At 35.7% G+C, this 18110-nt stretch overlaps 2 protein-coding genes across 6 annotated transcripts in view; one reads left to right on the top strand and one right to left on the bottom strand.

Moving 5' to 3' along the window:
* knstrn (kinetochore localized astrin (SPAG5) binding protein) overlaps positions 1-18110 on the bottom strand; it is a 170267-nt gene that overhangs the window by 67980 nt on the left and 84177 nt on the right. The gene's annotated exons all lie outside the window — the stretch shown is intronic.
* The window catches only part of dmd (dystrophin), a 110209-nt gene that overhangs the window by 49393 nt on the left and 42706 nt on the right, over positions 1-18110 (top strand). For 4 of the 5 annotated variants that reach the window (XM_079896601.1, XM_079896600.1, XM_079896603.1 and 1 more), the window contains exons 35-58: positions 25-204; positions 1045-1167; positions 1744-1914; positions 2077-2193; positions 2533-2667; positions 3462-3614; positions 3799-3969; positions 4529-4639; positions 5100-5245; positions 6052-6175; positions 7328-7503; positions 7667-7814; positions 7976-8107; positions 8852-9001; positions 10071-10151; positions 10346-10427; positions 10562-10728; positions 11268-11385; positions 11774-11985; positions 12104-12258; positions 12571-12760; positions 14930-15102; positions 15780-15936; positions 17938-18055. In XM_079896601.1, the coding sequence (XP_079752727.1) occupies positions 25-204; positions 1045-1167; positions 1744-1914; positions 2077-2193; positions 2533-2667; positions 3462-3614; positions 3799-3969; positions 4529-4639; positions 5100-5245; positions 6052-6175; positions 7328-7503; positions 7667-7814; positions 7976-8107; positions 8852-9001; positions 10071-10151; positions 10346-10427; positions 10562-10728; positions 11268-11385; positions 11774-11985; positions 12104-12258; positions 12571-12760; positions 14930-15102; positions 15780-15936; positions 17938-18055 (3490 nt within the window). Of the gene's footprint in view, positions 1-24; positions 205-1044; positions 1168-1743; positions 1915-2076; positions 2194-2532; positions 2668-3461; positions 3615-3798; positions 3970-4528; positions 4640-5099; positions 5246-6051; positions 6176-7327; positions 7504-7666; positions 7815-7975; positions 8108-8851; positions 9002-10070; positions 10152-10345; positions 10428-10561; positions 10729-11267; positions 11386-11773; positions 11986-12103; positions 12259-12570; positions 12761-13758; positions 13849-14929; positions 15103-15779; positions 15937-17937; positions 18056-18110 lie in introns of those variants that run through there. The other variant, XM_079896604.1, reaches the window with a different exon arrangement.

Genomic DNA, 18110 nt, shown 5'->3' on the forward strand with positions numbered 1-18110 from the left:
TAAAACATCATCTTTACCACCCAGGCGACGCAGGAAGACACTGAGCGCCATAAGCCACAGCTGAAACTAGTGAGGGAGTTGGCACAGACCCTGAAGGGTTTACTTCGTAGCCAGGAGAACCTGATTGATGACAAGGTCAGTCTGCTCAACTGCAACTGGATCGCGGTGACGTCACGGAGCGAGCAGTGGCTAAAACTCCTGCTGGTGAGCAACCGTTCATAGCAACCATCTGACCCTGTTCTGAGTCATTTCATTCTAGGCAAAATATTTCTTGTGCTAAATATGCCCTGCAAGGCTAAATTCATTTCCTTTCAATTTCACATCTCCATATTGTTCCGTTAAATCCAGACGGCGATTTCTGGAGGCGGCAATAATGTTATGAAACTGTTAAGCACATTTATCTCCTGCTCTTCTTTATTACCTTTTCCACTACTTGCTTTCCCTTATCATTTATCTCATCTTTTACGTCTTTGACTACATTTTCTTCTTGTTCTACTTTGTAAATAACTCTATAAATATCTGAGGGACAATACATCAACAGATGAGGCTTGGCCTCGAAGGTATAATGAAACGATTAAAGAAATAGTTCACCTAAAAATGAAAATTCTCTCATTGTTTTCTAACCCACATGTCATTATAAACCTGTATGACTTGCTTTCTTCCATGTAACACAAAAGGAGATATTCTGTGGATTTAGCTTTTTTCCATGCAGTTGAAGAGAGACTGATGTTTTCAAGCTATAGTCGTAAGTCTTATGAAGACATGGATAGTTTTTGTGAGAAAAGAGGATGCAAAAGCATCATAAAAGTGGTCCATGCACTGTATTTCACTATAGTTATTACTGAGAAATGTCCAGGGACAGAAAGAAAGTCATATAGGTTTGGAACAACACAACCGTGAGTATATAATGACAGAACATTCATTTTTGGATGAACTATTCCTTTTTATTTCAATATGAAATTTCAAAAACCTGTTCCTGAACATATTTCCCTTGTGCTGTCCACTGAAGCCAAATGTAATCGCAACTCTTCATCTGTAATTCAGGATTATCAGAGTCAAATGAAAACACTTGAGCAGAACATCTCTCAGATCAACACCTGGATGGATCGTACTGAAGAAACGCTGGATGAGATGGACAGCCAGGGCTGCATTGAACACGTCATTAAGGTCTTCAGTAGCACATGACAGACACTCGCAATGAGCTGTTGCAATTTACAACCAACTGTTCTCCATTATTGAGGACTAGAGATTGTTTTATGCAGCCATACTTTTGCATCAAATTAAATCAACAGTTATCCATCTTTCTATGGTAGTAATGTGTTGATGGCTCATTAATTGGAAGCATTTTGCAGCAAATAAAGCTCTAGATTTGGCCATTAGGGAGAACAAAAAAGACAGACACATAAAGAAAATAGTATTTTAATTTTATAAAAGTGATCATTTCTGTTGTCCTCTATAAAGTAAATATAATTATCTTTTATGTCATACTACCAAAATATTTATATCTGTACATTTGGTTTTTGTGCATTTTGAAGTTTTAGAAAGTTTACATGTACACATGAATTATAACTTCAATAACAAAAAAAACTAAAACAATTTATTGAACAGAAAAATGTAGGGCAGGTCTTGATTTTTTTTTTTTTTTTTTTTTTCGGGACTTGGAATTGATTGAATATATAGTATATGTATTCAAAATGTAGCACACATAATTGATGTGTTGTTATTTTTGGGGTTTTATTTCAGGGTTTGCGGATAGAGCTGGAGGAGATGAAGGGGAAGGTTGAAGCGGTGCAGGTTCTGGCGGAGGACCTTATAAAGAACACAGGGGAACACAGTAAAGCTCAGGTGAAACCGAAGCTAGAACAGCTCAACCAGCGCTTTGACATCGTCGCAAAGAGGATTTTAATGGGACAGGTAGTCTTATGAAAAGCTGTATGTCTGATACAGAACACATACATAGGGCCATGGTGGATTTTAATCTGATTTCTCTCCCTTTGTTAATCCTAAAATCAGTGACATTGTCTTATTAAACCACTTTTTTTACTTTTTGTATATTGTTAATCTTTTTTTTTCCAGGCCTCCTCTCAAGAGTTAGACGAGTACCACAGACAGGCTAATATATGGCTCCAGGTGCTGGACGAGGAGATTAAATTAGGTGAAAGTCTAAAAGAGGACGATTTCCTGGAGGATGCGGTAAGAAAATACTCTCAGCTGTTTCTTTGGCTAAAATTAATTTCTGTCATTGGAACCGCACGAGCAACGAAAGGCTGAAACAGCCTCCGAGCTTTTGCGTAAAGATATCATGACAAGAAAGATAATGAGTTTCAGGGAGTGGATCTGGTTCATGAGTAACAAATGCTGGCACAGTACATCACTGCATTACTTTGCTGCAATTGTCTGATAGACGGATGTACGGATGACCGACAGACAGACAGACAGACAGACAGACTGACTGACTGACTGACTGACTGATTGATTGATTGATTGGTTTTGACATTTAATTTTATATTTTTCTGTGTTTTTCTTTCACAGGGCATTGATGAGGATGCGCTAAATGAACTTTTCTTAAAAGGAGAAAATCTCCTCAAGAGAGCTCCTTCCGGGGAGAAAAGAGAGGCCGTCCGTGAGAAACACAACCTTCTTCATGACAAATATGACACTCTAAAGGTAATTATTGAGCGTGTTTACATGTCAAGTACACATTTTATTTGGAAATAAGGCCATGAGAATGCATTTACAAGCTCTTGACATTAGGCTCATTGCATTTCATTGAATTTAAATGTTTGTTCTTTAAGTACTGCATCAAATATAATATAACTGGCCATACTGTGTAATTTTGTAATAATGCAAAAGCTCTTAATGTCTGGTTGATTATACATTACAAAAAAGAATTTATTGTTTTTCAGTAAAGCTTTCTTAAAACAAGAATAAATTCTTTCTTAAATAAATGCATTTTATAATTTTATTTTACCCATTTAAAAACTAATCTTGTTTTAAGCAAAAATCTAACACAATTTTGTGAGGTTTATGCTTGAACCAATTTGACTGGCTTATTTTAGATATATATTCTGTGACAAGTGCATTCTGGATTCTATGTGATTTTATATAGGATTGAAGATATGTTCCTGGATCAGTCCTTTATTGGTCCTGAAACAACATTAATACCATCACCCAATCAGATTTGGTATTTGAAATATTTCCAAAATGAAATACTGCACTAGTGAATTCTTGTAAAAATGAATAAAATAGTTGGTATTAAAGATAATTGTATGGTCAACTCTTACAGTAGGTGTGACACATGGTCAAAAAATTGGCTAGTTTCTAGGGTAGTTTCAATCAAGCTATGGAGTGTTTGGGCTAAGGTTGGTAAATCATGTTTTGCTTTGTGGCAATCATGTGGACATACTGTATAATTTTTTACATATATAATAAGTCTTAATATTTTCATTCTGCGTTCATAGAATCTGAGAGCCCTGAGAAAGAAGAAGGCCCTTGCTCTTGCCCCACAGTGGTATCAGTTCTGTAAGAAAACCGATGACATGATGCAGTGGCTGGACAAAATTGAGAAGACCCTAGCAGAGCTTCCAGATCCCCCAGAGGAGCCGAGAGTGAAAGTGAGAGCCAACGTTTCTTTACTGTAAACACTATGGGTCTTTAAATAATTATATTATATTCCCTTTCAAAGTTCTCCTCACCAGGGATGTTTTTAAACAGTATAGGGGTCCCTATCCTTCCATCTTAACAAGTTTAAGAATATTTTAGGATTGTACACTAAAATAATTGGATGTTTTCCATCAGGCAGTCGGTTCTGAGATTGAACATCAACGCCCAAAGTTGGAGGACTTGCGTGGACTGGGCCGAGTGCTTTCAGAGGGCGGAGCTGGCAAGCTAGTGGAGCCCCGCCTCCTCCCGGTCAATAAACGCTGGGCAGGGCTGGATGTTAAATTCAATCAAGTGCGCCACAAAAATGTAAGTCTGCTCTTAGTGGTTAAAAAAGTCAATAGTAGGAAAAAGAAAGTAAATCTTTATTTATTTTAAATATTGAAATATTGGGGAAAATTGCCTGTAGTAAAATCAATGTAATGTGTCCTAAAGGGACATAAAGGAAAAAAAAATGAGAGATGGGAGGAAAAATTATTTATCAATGCTTTTGCGTTCTTTCGCAAATGTTTTTCGTTCCCCTGAGAAACTTTGCGTTTGCTCTCAAAATGTTCCATTCCCCTGAGAAACTTTGCGTTTGCTCTCAAAATGTTTTGCGTTCCCACAAGAAGCTTTGTGTTTGCTCAAAAAAGTTTTGTGAGCAATAATATGAAATATATCATCTCATATGTTTTCCGTTATCATGCCCCGTAATAATGGACAATCTTTAATGAGGGATTGATTTAAAAAAAAAAAAAGTGTTTTTTTTTCTTAAACATGAATTTTTCTTATTGCTTATTGCTCTTCATTGCACAATAACCTGTTTTTACATCAGAGTAAAATAGTCGAATTGAATGAGATGCATTGTTCTCCATCCTTGTATGTGCAGGAGCTGCAGTTTTTGCTGCAGTGTATCGCTGACAATGAGGCTCTGCTGAACTCTCCTGAGCGCTGGTCTGCAGCATTCATCAACGTTTCTCAACAAGAAAAGTGCCTTAAGGTTATATCATAAACCGTCTCATTTATTTGAATCATTTTTATTAGCCAATGCATTTTTGTGTCCATGAGCTGATTCAGTCTATTATTGATTTACTCATTATCTTTACATGAACAATTTGTTTTACCACTGAAACAGCAGTAAAAATAGTCAAGTCAAGTCACCTTCATTTATACAGCGCTTTTAACAATACAGATTTTTTCAAAGCAGCTTTACAGTGATAATATGAAATTAATGGAACAGAGATTGTTTTGGCTTTACAGCAGCTCTAGAAAAAAGTTATTGTCCAGCTATACTTTTAACTTTGAATGAGTTCTGGCCGTTCATTTGCACGACTACGGTGTTTGGTGGCTCGAGAACGCAAACGTCTTTCTTTACAAAATGACATCGCCAAATTACTTTTCTGGCCTGCATAATGCAGAAATAATGTAAATGCTTTAATCTTTTGTGTCACGTGATTCAGGAGGTTAAAGTGAATCTGGATAAACTGGAGAGTCCAGTGACAGAGGCTTTGGGCAAGGGAGCCTCTCTTCCTGAGGAGAGTTTACTGGTCCAACTGCTCAGAGCCAACTGGGAAAACCTTAAAAAGCTCTATCACGACAGACTCACGTAAGGATGAATGACATCAAGCTGTTGTAATTTGCCAATAGCAAAATAATGTGTGTTATTTAGTCAGTGAATTGTTCAGAAGAGTTTGTCTTTGTATAAACTTGAATTATTTTCTAAGGTTATTCTACATCTTTCTAAATGCACTGTACCATATTACTTTTATATTACAGAAACATGAATGTGATACTGTATGTGCTTGTGCATGCATAAAAATAAATTTTCTTTTTTGTTAACGATTTATTCATATTTTGAATTATCTTTTATTTTTATATTTTGTGTTTTTTATTTTAGAAATTTTTATGTGCTTGTCATTTTATTTCTATTTTTCAGTTTTATTTTTTTGTCATTTTAGTACTTGCAAAGTCCTTAATTATTTTATTTAACTTATTTTTTACTTAAACTTATTTTATTTCAGTTAGTTGAAAAGATCTATATTTAAATTGTTGTTTGTTTTTAATCTAATATTTATATTTTATTTCAGCTTTATTTAAATTAACAAAAACTATTTTTTTTTTCATTAAAAAAATAACAGATTAAGTATAGAACGCTACCTACTGGTCATAAGTAGAGAAGTCATGCTAAATAAGCTATCAAATAGTCCATATTAAGTAAAGAAACCACAAAAGTGAGATTGTTTTTATGTGCTTTATAACTAAACAATATGTGGACATTAACATTTTACCATAATAAATTTTGCTGTTTAAATCAGAATATTGATTTTTATTGCTTTTGTTTTTTAGGACATACTCTCTCTTTACTCTCTGACTCTCAATTTTTTTTTTTTGTCTTCTTGTGCTGCTGTCCAGACGCCTTGAAAAATCAAAGAAATTCAGCGAAGAGCTTAAAGGGCTTGACGATTGGCTCACAAAGGCTGAGAGGATGATTATGAAGTATGAGCAAGACCCCATTAATAACAGAGACCATCTCAAGGTAAACATAAATTTTACAATTTTATAATTTAATTATGATAATATATACAAATTAACAAATTACATTGTATATAATACTATATTAAAGAACTAGTTCATCAAAAGATTTGCTGATTATCACTCACCCCATGTAGACTGGGTAAACCCAGCTCGATCTGCCGGCGATTTGATTTCGCCCTTCAGCTCAGGATGGAAACCTGTACATTTATCTATCCTGCTTTCTTTACAAATCTGCAGGAACAAATCACAAACTGGCTTATCCACCTGGCACGCTATTGGCGGCTTTAATCCAATCCAATTCCAGAGCCGTTACGGCTCTGTCCAATTCCTTTTTAACCTCTCGACGATGCTCAATGGCTGCTTTTTAGCAAACAAATCGCCCGAGTGGGTGTAAATACCACTAACTTTCATGTTTTTTTTTGCATAACCTGCAAAAATCGCTCTATTCCATTGCTGCTTCTGCAAACCTCTGATCAACACGTTTGGCTACGCATTTCCTGCCTTGAGTTTTCGCGTAGCTCTGCAAAGTACGTCGCCCGGATCGTTGGTCTGATTGGTTGAAGGACTATCCAATTGTGTACTGAGTCATTTGAGCTATCCCCGTTGATCACGCCTCTTGTGCAGAATAAAATTCATAGCAGACTCGAAGAGAAATTAAAGTTTTGGAGGAAAACTTTCCAGGACTTTTCTCCATCGAATGCAAGTGAATGGTGCCCAATATAGACCATTTTTGACAGTACAAAATCCATATTTAGGTAGCTTCAAAGAGCTCCACATGAATAATCTTCTCTTGTAAAAAAATCCGTCATTTTCAGAAAAAAATAAAAAATTATATACTTTTTAACCACAAATGCTCGCCTTGGTGTAGCTCTGCAAAGTGCGATCACGAGACATGAATGTTGGGAAAGGTCTACTTTGGGCACCATTCACTTGCATTAGATGGAGAAAAAATCCTGGAATCTTCAGCTGAGGAAAGAAAGTCATATACATCTTGGATGGCCTTGGGGTGAGTTTTATTTTTGGGTGAACTATTTAGCAGAAAGTATTACCAGATTTTTAGGCAATAAAGTAAGTATGTTATATTAATGTTAGATTAGTTATCATGTTAGATTAGTTTTCAGACCATCTATACTAAGACTTTCTACTTTCCCAGGAGCTCCAGGGAGAGTTTGAGAAACAGGAAGCAGCAGTGAAGGGGCTCAATGCGCTTGGGACAGATCTGTCTCCACTGTGCAGTAAAGACGACAGGGACCACATTAAACAGCAGCTCGCCTCTATCAACTCCCGCTGGGCCAAAGTGTCCAACCAGCTTGCTGAGATCAAGAGACGGTTAGTAAAAATTCAAGACATATTAATGCAGGCAGCTTATGAGAGAGCTGCGCACGTTTGAATACCTTAGCATAATTCAATTTGAGCAGCAAACACCTACATAATTGCCCTCTTTTGTCCTTATTTTGAAGGAATGCATTAACATGGCTGCTGTGTGTTTTAGGTCTGCCGGGGCAAAAATTGTTCTTGCCGAGTTAAATGAAGACATTGGGGAGTTTAAATCCTGGCTGGATGCTGCAGATGCTGTAGCTTCACTTCCTGTAGAAGCAGGTCACAAGGAGCAGCTCAGTGCAACATTAGAAAAAGTGAAGGTAAAAATCAGTTGCTTAAAAAGATGCAATTAGCTCACACATGGGTGAAAAACATAGCTTTTAGCTCCATATTAGAATTAAAATTCTCCCATGAGGCAAATCACCAAAAATGAGTCACAATGAGAAGCAGATAATTAATATGTGTGTGTGAAAATCTTCAGGCCCGGGTGGTGGAACTGCCGAGCAGAAAGCAAACTCTTCATCAGATCAACAGCAAGGGCTCATCTCTCCCTACTGATAAAGCCAAACCATTGGAGAAACATTTGAAGGTTATTAACATGCAATGGGCCAAGGTAATACAAATAATTCATTTCCTTCTCTACTATTGATCTTACTGGAAAATTAAATTCAATGATTTTGTGACCTTAGCATGATTAATGCAAGCATAATTTCAGTTAACAGCCTAATGAGGACATTATCACTGAGTCAGATCATAGTCAGATCCCTGTAATTGTAAATGTTTAAAAAAATTAGCTAGAATAATAGCATACCTATAATACACTAAGGTGAGTCTCTTACCCCATAACATAGTTTGTATATATATATATATGTGTGTATGTATATGTGTGTGTGTGTGTGTGTGTGTGTGTGTGTATATATATATATATATATATATATATATATATATATATATATATATATATATATATATATATACAAATTAAATCAACAAATTAAATCAACAAATATGATTCATATTCTTTTGGTTTCTCTTCCTAATATATTTAAAAATTACAAATGCAGTGAAAATACAGGCATTGTTATCAGCGAGTCCAAAAAATGAAAGTATCTTTATTTTATCTTATTTTATCTTATTATTACATTTTTTTTTATTTATATAAAGATTAAAAAAGAGTAAAATCCTAAAAAAAATATAAGGTATTTATGAAAAATTTCTTATTTTATTTATTCTGTTCTAATATTCTTTTTTTATATCCCAATATCTCTTTTGATTTTGGGGTAAAACATGACCTGGACATATTCTAAACAGGTTTTGTAAGTGATTTATTGAAAAGAACTCTTTCTCTCCTTCAAAGGTGTCCACTGATCTTCCTGAGAAGCAGCGACAAATCGAGGATCTCCTGAGGGATTTGTCTTTGTACCAGGGACAGCTCTCCAAACTCTCAATTTGGGCTTCCACTACAAAGAATCAGCTTGAGCAGTCCCCCACTGCAGTAGACCCAAAGGTAATCAAACAGATTTGAGCAAGCACATATGTAGAACATACTGACCACAGTCTTGCTGTTTCGGAATATTGTTGTCTGTCTTATTTAAACTTTATGCTGTAATAGCTATGGGTGTTGTAGTGGTAAAAGTTCAGGGCTGGGAACCATCATGTTGCTGATTTGATCCCTACTAGAAGCAAGAATGTTGGTTATTCATTCATTCAGTTCAAAGATTAAGGGAACTTCATTCTTTTTAAAAGTCTGATGTGACCTTTCAATGACCCAAGTCTTTGGTCTGATTTTGCACAGTCTCTCAAATTTGTACAAAGAGAGTCTTTCAGATGACATAGGCTGTCTCTTTTCTAGCATTCCAGCATCTGCTTCATAGTTTCATCTGCTCCCATCAAGGCAAAGGTTTCGCTTCCCTAGACATGGAACTAATAGGTTCAGGAAATCATTTGTTCTTTCAGTTACTGAACTTGTGAAAAAATCGGTACACATGTACTTGTGTGGTTTTGAATTGTTTGTGGCTGGTTTCGCTCTGATTCTGTTGTACTCAACTGATTATTTATTGATTATTTGCACACTGTTGCATGTTGTCACTTTATATTGTTCTCAAAACCCAATATTTGTTTCTTGTTAATGGTGCTTGTCAAGGCAAGTATAACTATTACTATAGCTCCTTTTCAGGGTTAAGGGTATTTCAAAACCATATTTCAGCCCAAAATCAAAAGAACGAATATAAAGGATAAATCTAAATCTAAATAACAAAGAAGAATACACTGTATTATAGTGCTAAGAATACAATGACTATAACCACTGAGAATAAAGAAAAGCTTAAAATTAAAATGTCTAGATGCTTTACTTAGAATTGAGTGGTAAATGTGCCTGTCATGGTCATTGGACATTTACCGTGCAAAAATAAGGTGGTTTAATTTCTTTATTCAAATTTTTTTTTTTTTTTTTGAAATGTGACCTGGACATTTATTTATTTTTTTATTTATTTTTAAAATAGATATACCTAGAGCTAGATTGCTCCTTTAATGAGGGTTTGTTGTGAATTTCTTTTTCTTATTTTAATTTTGTGCAGATTGAGGATGATGTAAAGGAAAAGAAACCAGCAGTGGAAGCCATTTTGGCAAAGGAGAGACCTCCATGTCAACCAGAGAAGGTGTGTAACCGACCACAGTATCTTTAGATATGATCTCAGAAACGCTATGACTATGATATTAGATTATTCTGCACACTTCCCAGTGGTATCTACCATAACTGTACTGTAATGCAATATATCAGACTATATCAGTCTATCAGCCTCAAGGCATGCAACTTTATTTAATATAATTTTCCTGGATTGATGCATTCCAGGGGCAGTTTGATGGCCTCAGTGCAGATTGGACATCCATTCAAGTTCTCCTCAAAGAGTGGCGAGACAAATGTCAACTCGCAGGTGTGATATCGTGTAATGCATGATGATTGAAGCTACAATAATATGCTATTAAAATTCATGAACATCTCGTGTTAGTCATAATGTGATGTTAGACATCTGAAAGTCTGAACAAAAGAGAATTTTTTACTTTCCAGCTGTAACATTGACTGGTAGTGCAGCAGGAGATGCAGCCCTTGATAAATTCAATAAATCCTGGACGGAGCTTGATGATTGGCTCACTCTTTTGGATCACATGGTTCAGACTCAGAGAGTAATGGTCGGAGATCTTGACGAGATCAACGACATGACGGTGAAACTCAAGGTCAGTTGATGCCGTCATCTTGCAGCTCTTAAAATACTTGCTGTCCTGCAGTGGATATATTGTACACTTTTGTAACATTTTTATCTTTTCCCTAAAGTCTACATAAAATGTTAGTTAGCATCGACTGCACAGTATATGTTAATGACCTGTTTTATGATTGTCTAGCCTTTTTGCATTTGAAATGAACAGTAGAACTTTATCATTTTTAGTTATTCATTCACGGAAAATACTGTTAAATTGATTGTTTTGATTGTTTAATTAATGTAATGGTCAGAGGGACGGTGATGGTATTGGATAAATGTAATCGTATTTAGCTATTTTATAAATATTTATCGAAATGGAAGCATTTGTATATATTCAATTATATACATTTATAAAATAAATTAAATTGTAACATAAATGAATAATATTATAAGTGGATATAATAAAATATTATGTGGACTAACATGAAAATATATATGTACAATATGACTGACATGAGACCAGAAGATGCCACACAACCCTGTAGTAAAGACCTCTGTGTTGTGACTCTCTAACAGTCAACACTGCAAGACATGGAGCAAAGATGCCCACAGCTGAACAAACAAATCACTGCGGCGCAGAACCTGAAGAACAAAACCAATAACCCTGAGACACGGGCAACCATTACAGAGCGCAGTAAGTCAGATTTGCCTCGTCCATATCCATATCCTCTTTCAGTGATGCACTTTATCTGTGGTGATACGGGGGTGTCAACATTGTAGCAGCTTGGTCTCTGAAAAAATGCAGAAATTAAACAATGAACGGTGCCAAGGATTGTGTTTTACTGGGCATCTCAAGGTCATATCATTATAAGACAGCACTACTGAACACGAACTACAGTGTGCTGTAAGGCAAATGTGCATATAAAACTGTATTTGGTTAACAGAATCAACCAATCAATAATGTATCGCTTGATTGATTTGATTTATTATATCGTCTTTATTTATTATGTCCATTATATGAACTAAGATTGTTTAAGCCATTTTCAGAAATTTTCCTTAGAAATGTTCTCTTCTATTTCAAGTTGAAAAATTGCAGGCACATTGGGAGGATTCCCACACCAAGCTAATGGACCGGGTCCTTCAGCTGCAGAACATGTATAAGGACTCCAGTGATTGGTTGGAGGCTAGAAAAAAGGTGGAGCCCCTCATTAAGAAAGCCAATGAAAAACTAGAAGGCTGGAAGAAAATTTCGCACAGTGTTGATGATTTAAAAGGCCAAAATGCAGATGTCAAGGTAATGTAAAATAAACACAATATCTATGACTAATAAACTGATTCAGTGCGCTTGTATTCCTTGAAAAATCTTTAGATGAATGCATGTGACAAATAAACGCTATATTATTTTATTGCAGCAACTTTCTAAGGATGTACAGCAGTGGCAAGCTCACATAAATGTCACCAATGAGCTGGCAAACAAACTATTGACCCTGTATGCAGATGACGACACAAGCAAAGTTAAACAAATGACTGAGAGCATGAATCTGGCTTGGGCCAACATCAATAAGCGGTGAGCTTCTGTTTAAATCTTACATTTTTCAGTATCACCAACCAGCGGAGTGGCATATAATAATGTTTTCATAGAAAGGAAGTATTTATGGCGTGACAATAATGCACTGCTGACACAGTAAGTGTACATAAGAGGTGATTTCAAATGCCTTTTAAGGTTCGATTGCTTTCAGGAGGATCCTGCGGCTTGATGTTTGAAGCTTTTAGCAAATTTAACAATCCAATAATAACATTTATTTAATATTGAAGTATATTAAGGTACTAATTTAACAACTTTATTTCTGTATAACAATGAAGTCATTACTCTTTTCAGTGTAGGGGACAAGGAGGCAGATCTGGAAGCTGGACTACGGCAATTGCAGCATTTCTACTTGGACCTGGAAAAATTCCTGAATTGGCTCACTGAGGCAGAAACCACAGCCAATGTCTTACAAGATGCCACATTTAAGGAGGGACTTCTGGAAAACCCTGCCACAGTGCGGCATTTATTCGGGCAATGGCAGGTATATGAGCAGTATGCATACTGTACGTAACAGCAGTTTCCCCTCCTCTTTTAAAGCATGTAGTCACTCCGCTCCAGCTCCAGTCCGGGTTTTCCCTTTTCTGCTAGCCACACTCACTGTTGAGAGAAACCCTGCTCCACAAGTTACCTATCTGAAGTTCTTCACAAACATCTGTGCACAATATATATCTTTTTTTTTTTTTAAAGTAAGCTACTATTTACTTGTTCACTTTTATAAAACATTCTACGCTGAATTTTTTTTTGTGTAGAAAATTGCTTGTAAATTTCACAAATAATTACACAGAAATAGCAAGTAACACGTTGAATTAAACGTGAAATTTTGAAGAAGAAAGACTAAATAGTAGTATTTTGTTTTATATACAACTTCAAAAATGAGTTTCAGTGTGTAATGTCATCCACATGCAACATTTCTGCATTAAAATGCAGATTTTATTTTGAGATATAAATATGCCACTCTTCCTTAGATTTAAATGGTTCTACAGAATAGTGTTTTATGCGGTTTTATTTTTCAGGGGTTTTAGGACATAAACTATATAATGAAATTACTGAGAAAAAAAAAAAAAGTGAAACTCCATTCTTATTATTAGCCCTTTGGAGTTAAAGTGATATTTATCAGGAAGGCTGATGAAACTGACGGGTCCATTGTCCAGGTCGCCCGCCGCTCACTGGTATGGGAGATATGTGCGTTTGGCAACGGTGCAGAGACGCAGTTAAATATGAAGAGGCAGACAAAGACGTGGGTTATAAAGAGAAGCCTCTGTTCTCCCAGAAAACCATCTCTGACCCAGTCCTCGCTCGCAGTGCCCACTCTCGCCTCAAACAACAGGGCCAGTGTGCCTCCGCCACTGGCATTCTGCAGCTCGTTTCATGTCGCATGTAGACACATGGTCGCAGAATACATTTTCTCGCTCTCATCCTCGCGATGTCCCTTTCTCCCTGGTTTTTGCCTCGCGTCAGACTCGTCCACATGGTTGGGAATTTAAAGGATTGTCGCTGTTGACAGTTTTCGATTCATTTGATGTCGCTCATTCACTGGATATGTTGCACAGGAAGACATATCATGTTAAGGTTTGATCTTCACTGTCAGCTTCACAGTTGCTTTGTGACTTTGGATTTGTTTGGCTTGCATCATGACTTTGAATGAAATTAGTTTATGCCTTCTCAAACTATGGGAACCAAGCATTTAAAATATTGTCGGAAGACAATATGAACATTTTTGGCTTGTTAACAGTATTGTTAGTATCTATTCTAAACTAATGCAAAAGCTTCTTTTTATTATTATTTGTTTTTGTTTTTTTGCATTTGAATATATCATTACAGTTATAGTGATTTGTGAAATATGGTGAGGAAAAAAAAAATTCCATTTAAATCATGAATTTTGAAATATTGCTATAAAATATAAAAATATAATTTATACAATTTAGTATACATTATTAATAATTTAACATTTAAACTCCAAATTAATGTAGAAACAACAGACAATTGCCTGTTTTCAATATTTATTTATTGCCATCTTTTTTTCTTTTTCTTTTTTGAAAGAAGGCCAGTATGACGATACCAATAGTGCTACTGATGTATCTATGAAATTTATTTATTTTCTCAGTTTTAGCATTAACTATAAGCATTATATATAAGTATAAATGAAACCTATCAATTTTAACATTTATTAGGCTTTAGAAAATATAACAACTTTTAATTTAAGTGAATTTAAAACAATCTTCACATAAACCCGTTATAATAAATGCCACATTTACCTGTGCCCTTCAATATAACAAGTTATTGTTTTCGTTGTTTTTGACCTATGTAACCAGTGCTTTAAGATTTTCAGGTATTGAAAACTAAATATTTTTAATGTGATTATTTTTTTTTCAGTTGTTAACATGTTAATTTTGACAGCACTTTATTATATTATATTATATTATATTATATTATATTAATTATATTATATTATATTATATTATATGGCTTGGTTGAATTCTAATGTAGAATGCAGTCTGTTATTTCTTGATAACAAGTATAACACACACACAAAAAAAAGTATGTCATGTCACCATGTAACAAGTATCCGGGGAAGTATAACTCTTTCTTGATCTGTAATCACATAGTGAACTGTTACTTGGATGTCTGTGATCTCTTTTAATCCTCATAGGATCTCCAAGCAGAGATTGATGCGCACGGGGAGATGTACCATTCATTAGATGAAAATGGACAGCGTATTGTGTCATCTCTGGAGGGGACGGACAATGCTGTGGTGCTACAAAAGCGGCTTGATGGCATGGGGCAGCGGTGGCATGAGTTGTGTAACAAAGTTATGAGTATAAGGTAAGGCCAATTAATCATCTATTTTTAACCTGGGGAAAATTCAAGCAGAGCAGAAATGGGCTTTGAAAAAATTATGCGATCATATACAAGCCCCAGGCCTGTCTAATGCTATATGCAAATCACTGCAATTATTTGACTATATTTAAAGTATAAGCCTACCATCTACAGGCTATCTATCTATCTATCTATCTATCTATCTATCTATCTATCTATCTATCTATCTATCTGTCTATCTGTCTGTCTGTCTGTCTGTCTGTCTGTCTGTCTGTCTGTCTGTCTGTCTGTCTGTCTGTCTGTCCATCTTAACTATCCGTCCATCTGTCTATCTATCTATCCATCTATCAATCTATCTATGAACACCTTACCACATAGCAATACCCTGGCAACTACCTAGAAACAGGTTTGCGTCTTTTGCCCCACTCATATTTTCAGCAAATGTAAAAAATAATACTTTCACATAATGTCTTAATTCATCCAAAGGAAAAAGCTGGTAAAAGCTTTTTTTAATTGTCTTGCATATTCAAATACAAGATGTGAAGATTTCTCATATCTCCACCTTTATCTAGCACATTCTTTGTTAAATTCAACTGTGGTGTGACAGTATAGTGCTCTCTGGTGGTCTCTGTGATTTAACACTTGGCAGTATCACACATCTTACCATACATACGACTCTTTAGGCCGTATCTGGATACAGGTGTGGATCAGTGGAAACACTTGCACATGTCCTTACAAGAGCTGCTCAACTGGCTGCAGTTGAAGAGGGAGGAGCTAGAACAGCAGAAACCAGTAGGGGGCGACGTGCCGACCGTGCACCAACAACTCCTTACGCACAAGGTGAGACTAGGACGCGTCCTCTTCGCCCCTCACTGAAAGCATGAAGAGTGATTTATGCATTCTGTCTTTCGTTGCGCCAAAGTGTGATCATTATCGGAGTCTGTTCTTGTTAAATATTTAAACAGATGGAGATGATATCTTGCGTAGGAGAGGTGCAAAGTCCCCTTGTCTCTTTGCATGGTTGTGTGGACCAATTAACATCTGCTGATGGCCATCAGCTGTCAGGGGCCGCAGTAAACAGGATGTGGTCATGAAGTAGTTAGTGTAGAGGAGCAAAGAGAGCGTGTTGCCTGTGACAGCTGAGTCACTCTGTCACACTCTACAGGTGCAGTTAACTGGGAAGTAAGCTGGCATGTGTGTAGGAGTCTCAGCAGAAACGTAATTGAACAAAGTTTTTGCAAACTACTAAATAAATTGGCATTGCTGTGCTGTGTTTGTCTGAGAAAACCTCAGGTTTCTTTTTCACTCAAACCTGGAAATATATTGAACAGAACAGAAAAAGTTATGATATAAATGTTGCTTATCAAATATAATTCAATTCAATTCACATTTATTTGTATAGCGCTTTTCACAATTCATATCGTTTCAAAGCAGCTTTACAGAAAATGCATTTTTCTACGTTACAATTAAGAGTGATCTGTTATCAGGTGACTGTGTCAAAGTAATGGCCATATTGCAGAAATGCAGTTCTAAAATATTACAAATCATGCAGTTAGCTAACGTCATGTATTCATTTAAGCACGTTAAAGCAATCATTACATGTTGCGATAATGATTACAATATATGGAAAAGTTGGCAGTTATGTATAAGCAAATTTTTGCACTGAACACGTGAACTCAGTGTCACAAAAGGTCATATGTGTCCATTGAAGCAAAGGATACCTTTTGGATCATTCTCAAATCATGCTAAATATGTGATCATAAGGGTTTTTCACAAACTTGTGGAATTCATGTTTATTTTTATTAAAATTAGAAAAATGTATGGAAAATAAATAGAAAATAATAATGCTCAGCTTGCTTTAATATCTTGCAATTGGCTTTATAATACTTTTGGCAGCACTTTATTTTACAGTATGTTTGCTTAAGAAAGTAGTGGTTAATATAAGGTATCTACATGGGTTAGTTATTACCCTGTTATTGCAATTACTATAGTAAGTACATAGTACATTCATAGGGAACAGGGCTGTAAAATAAAGTGCTACAATACTTTTTAGTTTAATGGTTTAGAAAATGTTTTAGTGTTTGTTTTGCTCATAAAAACAACACTGAATGAATAAAATGTGCCCACTGATAGTGTCATTATACATTTATAGTATTTATGAATATTTTGAGGTGACTTTTTATTTATATGTTTTTATGTCTAATTACTAAAACTTTAGTAATTTTGTTATGTGATTGATATTTTATTTGTTTTTTATTTTAGTACCTCAACTTAAAATTATTTCAGCCACGGGAACATTTCTAACGTTGATTTTATTAAGTCAAGTACCAAAATTGATTTTAGTTTAAGGCATGTGGTGTCTGTGTTGTTTTAGTACCTGGTTCTCAAAAGGAATTCTCCAGTCCATGTAATGATGTAAATGCAGACACAAAATTAGTGATGATCACAGTTTGTATGTGCCCCGAAAATGGCTGAAAGACAGTGAGCAGTAAAACTCTCAGACCAGGATCACTAGAAAATGAACACAAACATTGTAACAGCACTGTGTTAATTGCATTAGGTTGCACTGATATTTGTGAATCCAGTGCATTCTATGAGCCTTATTTGCATAGGAAGGAGGCATGTTTGCCCAGGAAAGAATGACAATGGCTTGATTTAAATATGCATGAGGAAGCACTATACCAGAAAAAAATAGCACCTGGTTAAGTTTGACTGGAGGGGGGTATACAGTATGTGAATAAAATGCAGGTTTTTGCTGGATTTAGTGCTAAAGTTGCACAATTGTTCACCACTCATAGTGACATTTAGTACTTTTGGTAGCAAGTCATTGTGCTTTCACAGGTCTTCAGAAGAGAGTTGGGTGCCAAAGAACCTGTAATCAATGGAACACTTGACAATGCTAAAACCTTCCTTGCTGAGATGCCTCATGAGGGTCTGAAACAAAGGCCTGGACAAAAGGGTATGAAGTCTTCTGCACCTACACATATGCCCAATACAATAACTTATAGATGCTC

Source organism: Squalius cephalus (assembly GCF_949319135.1).
Source record: "Squalius cephalus genome assembly, chromosome: 2".
Taxonomy (NCBI): Eukaryota; Metazoa; Chordata; class Actinopteri; order Cypriniformes; family Leuciscidae; genus Squalius; species Squalius cephalus.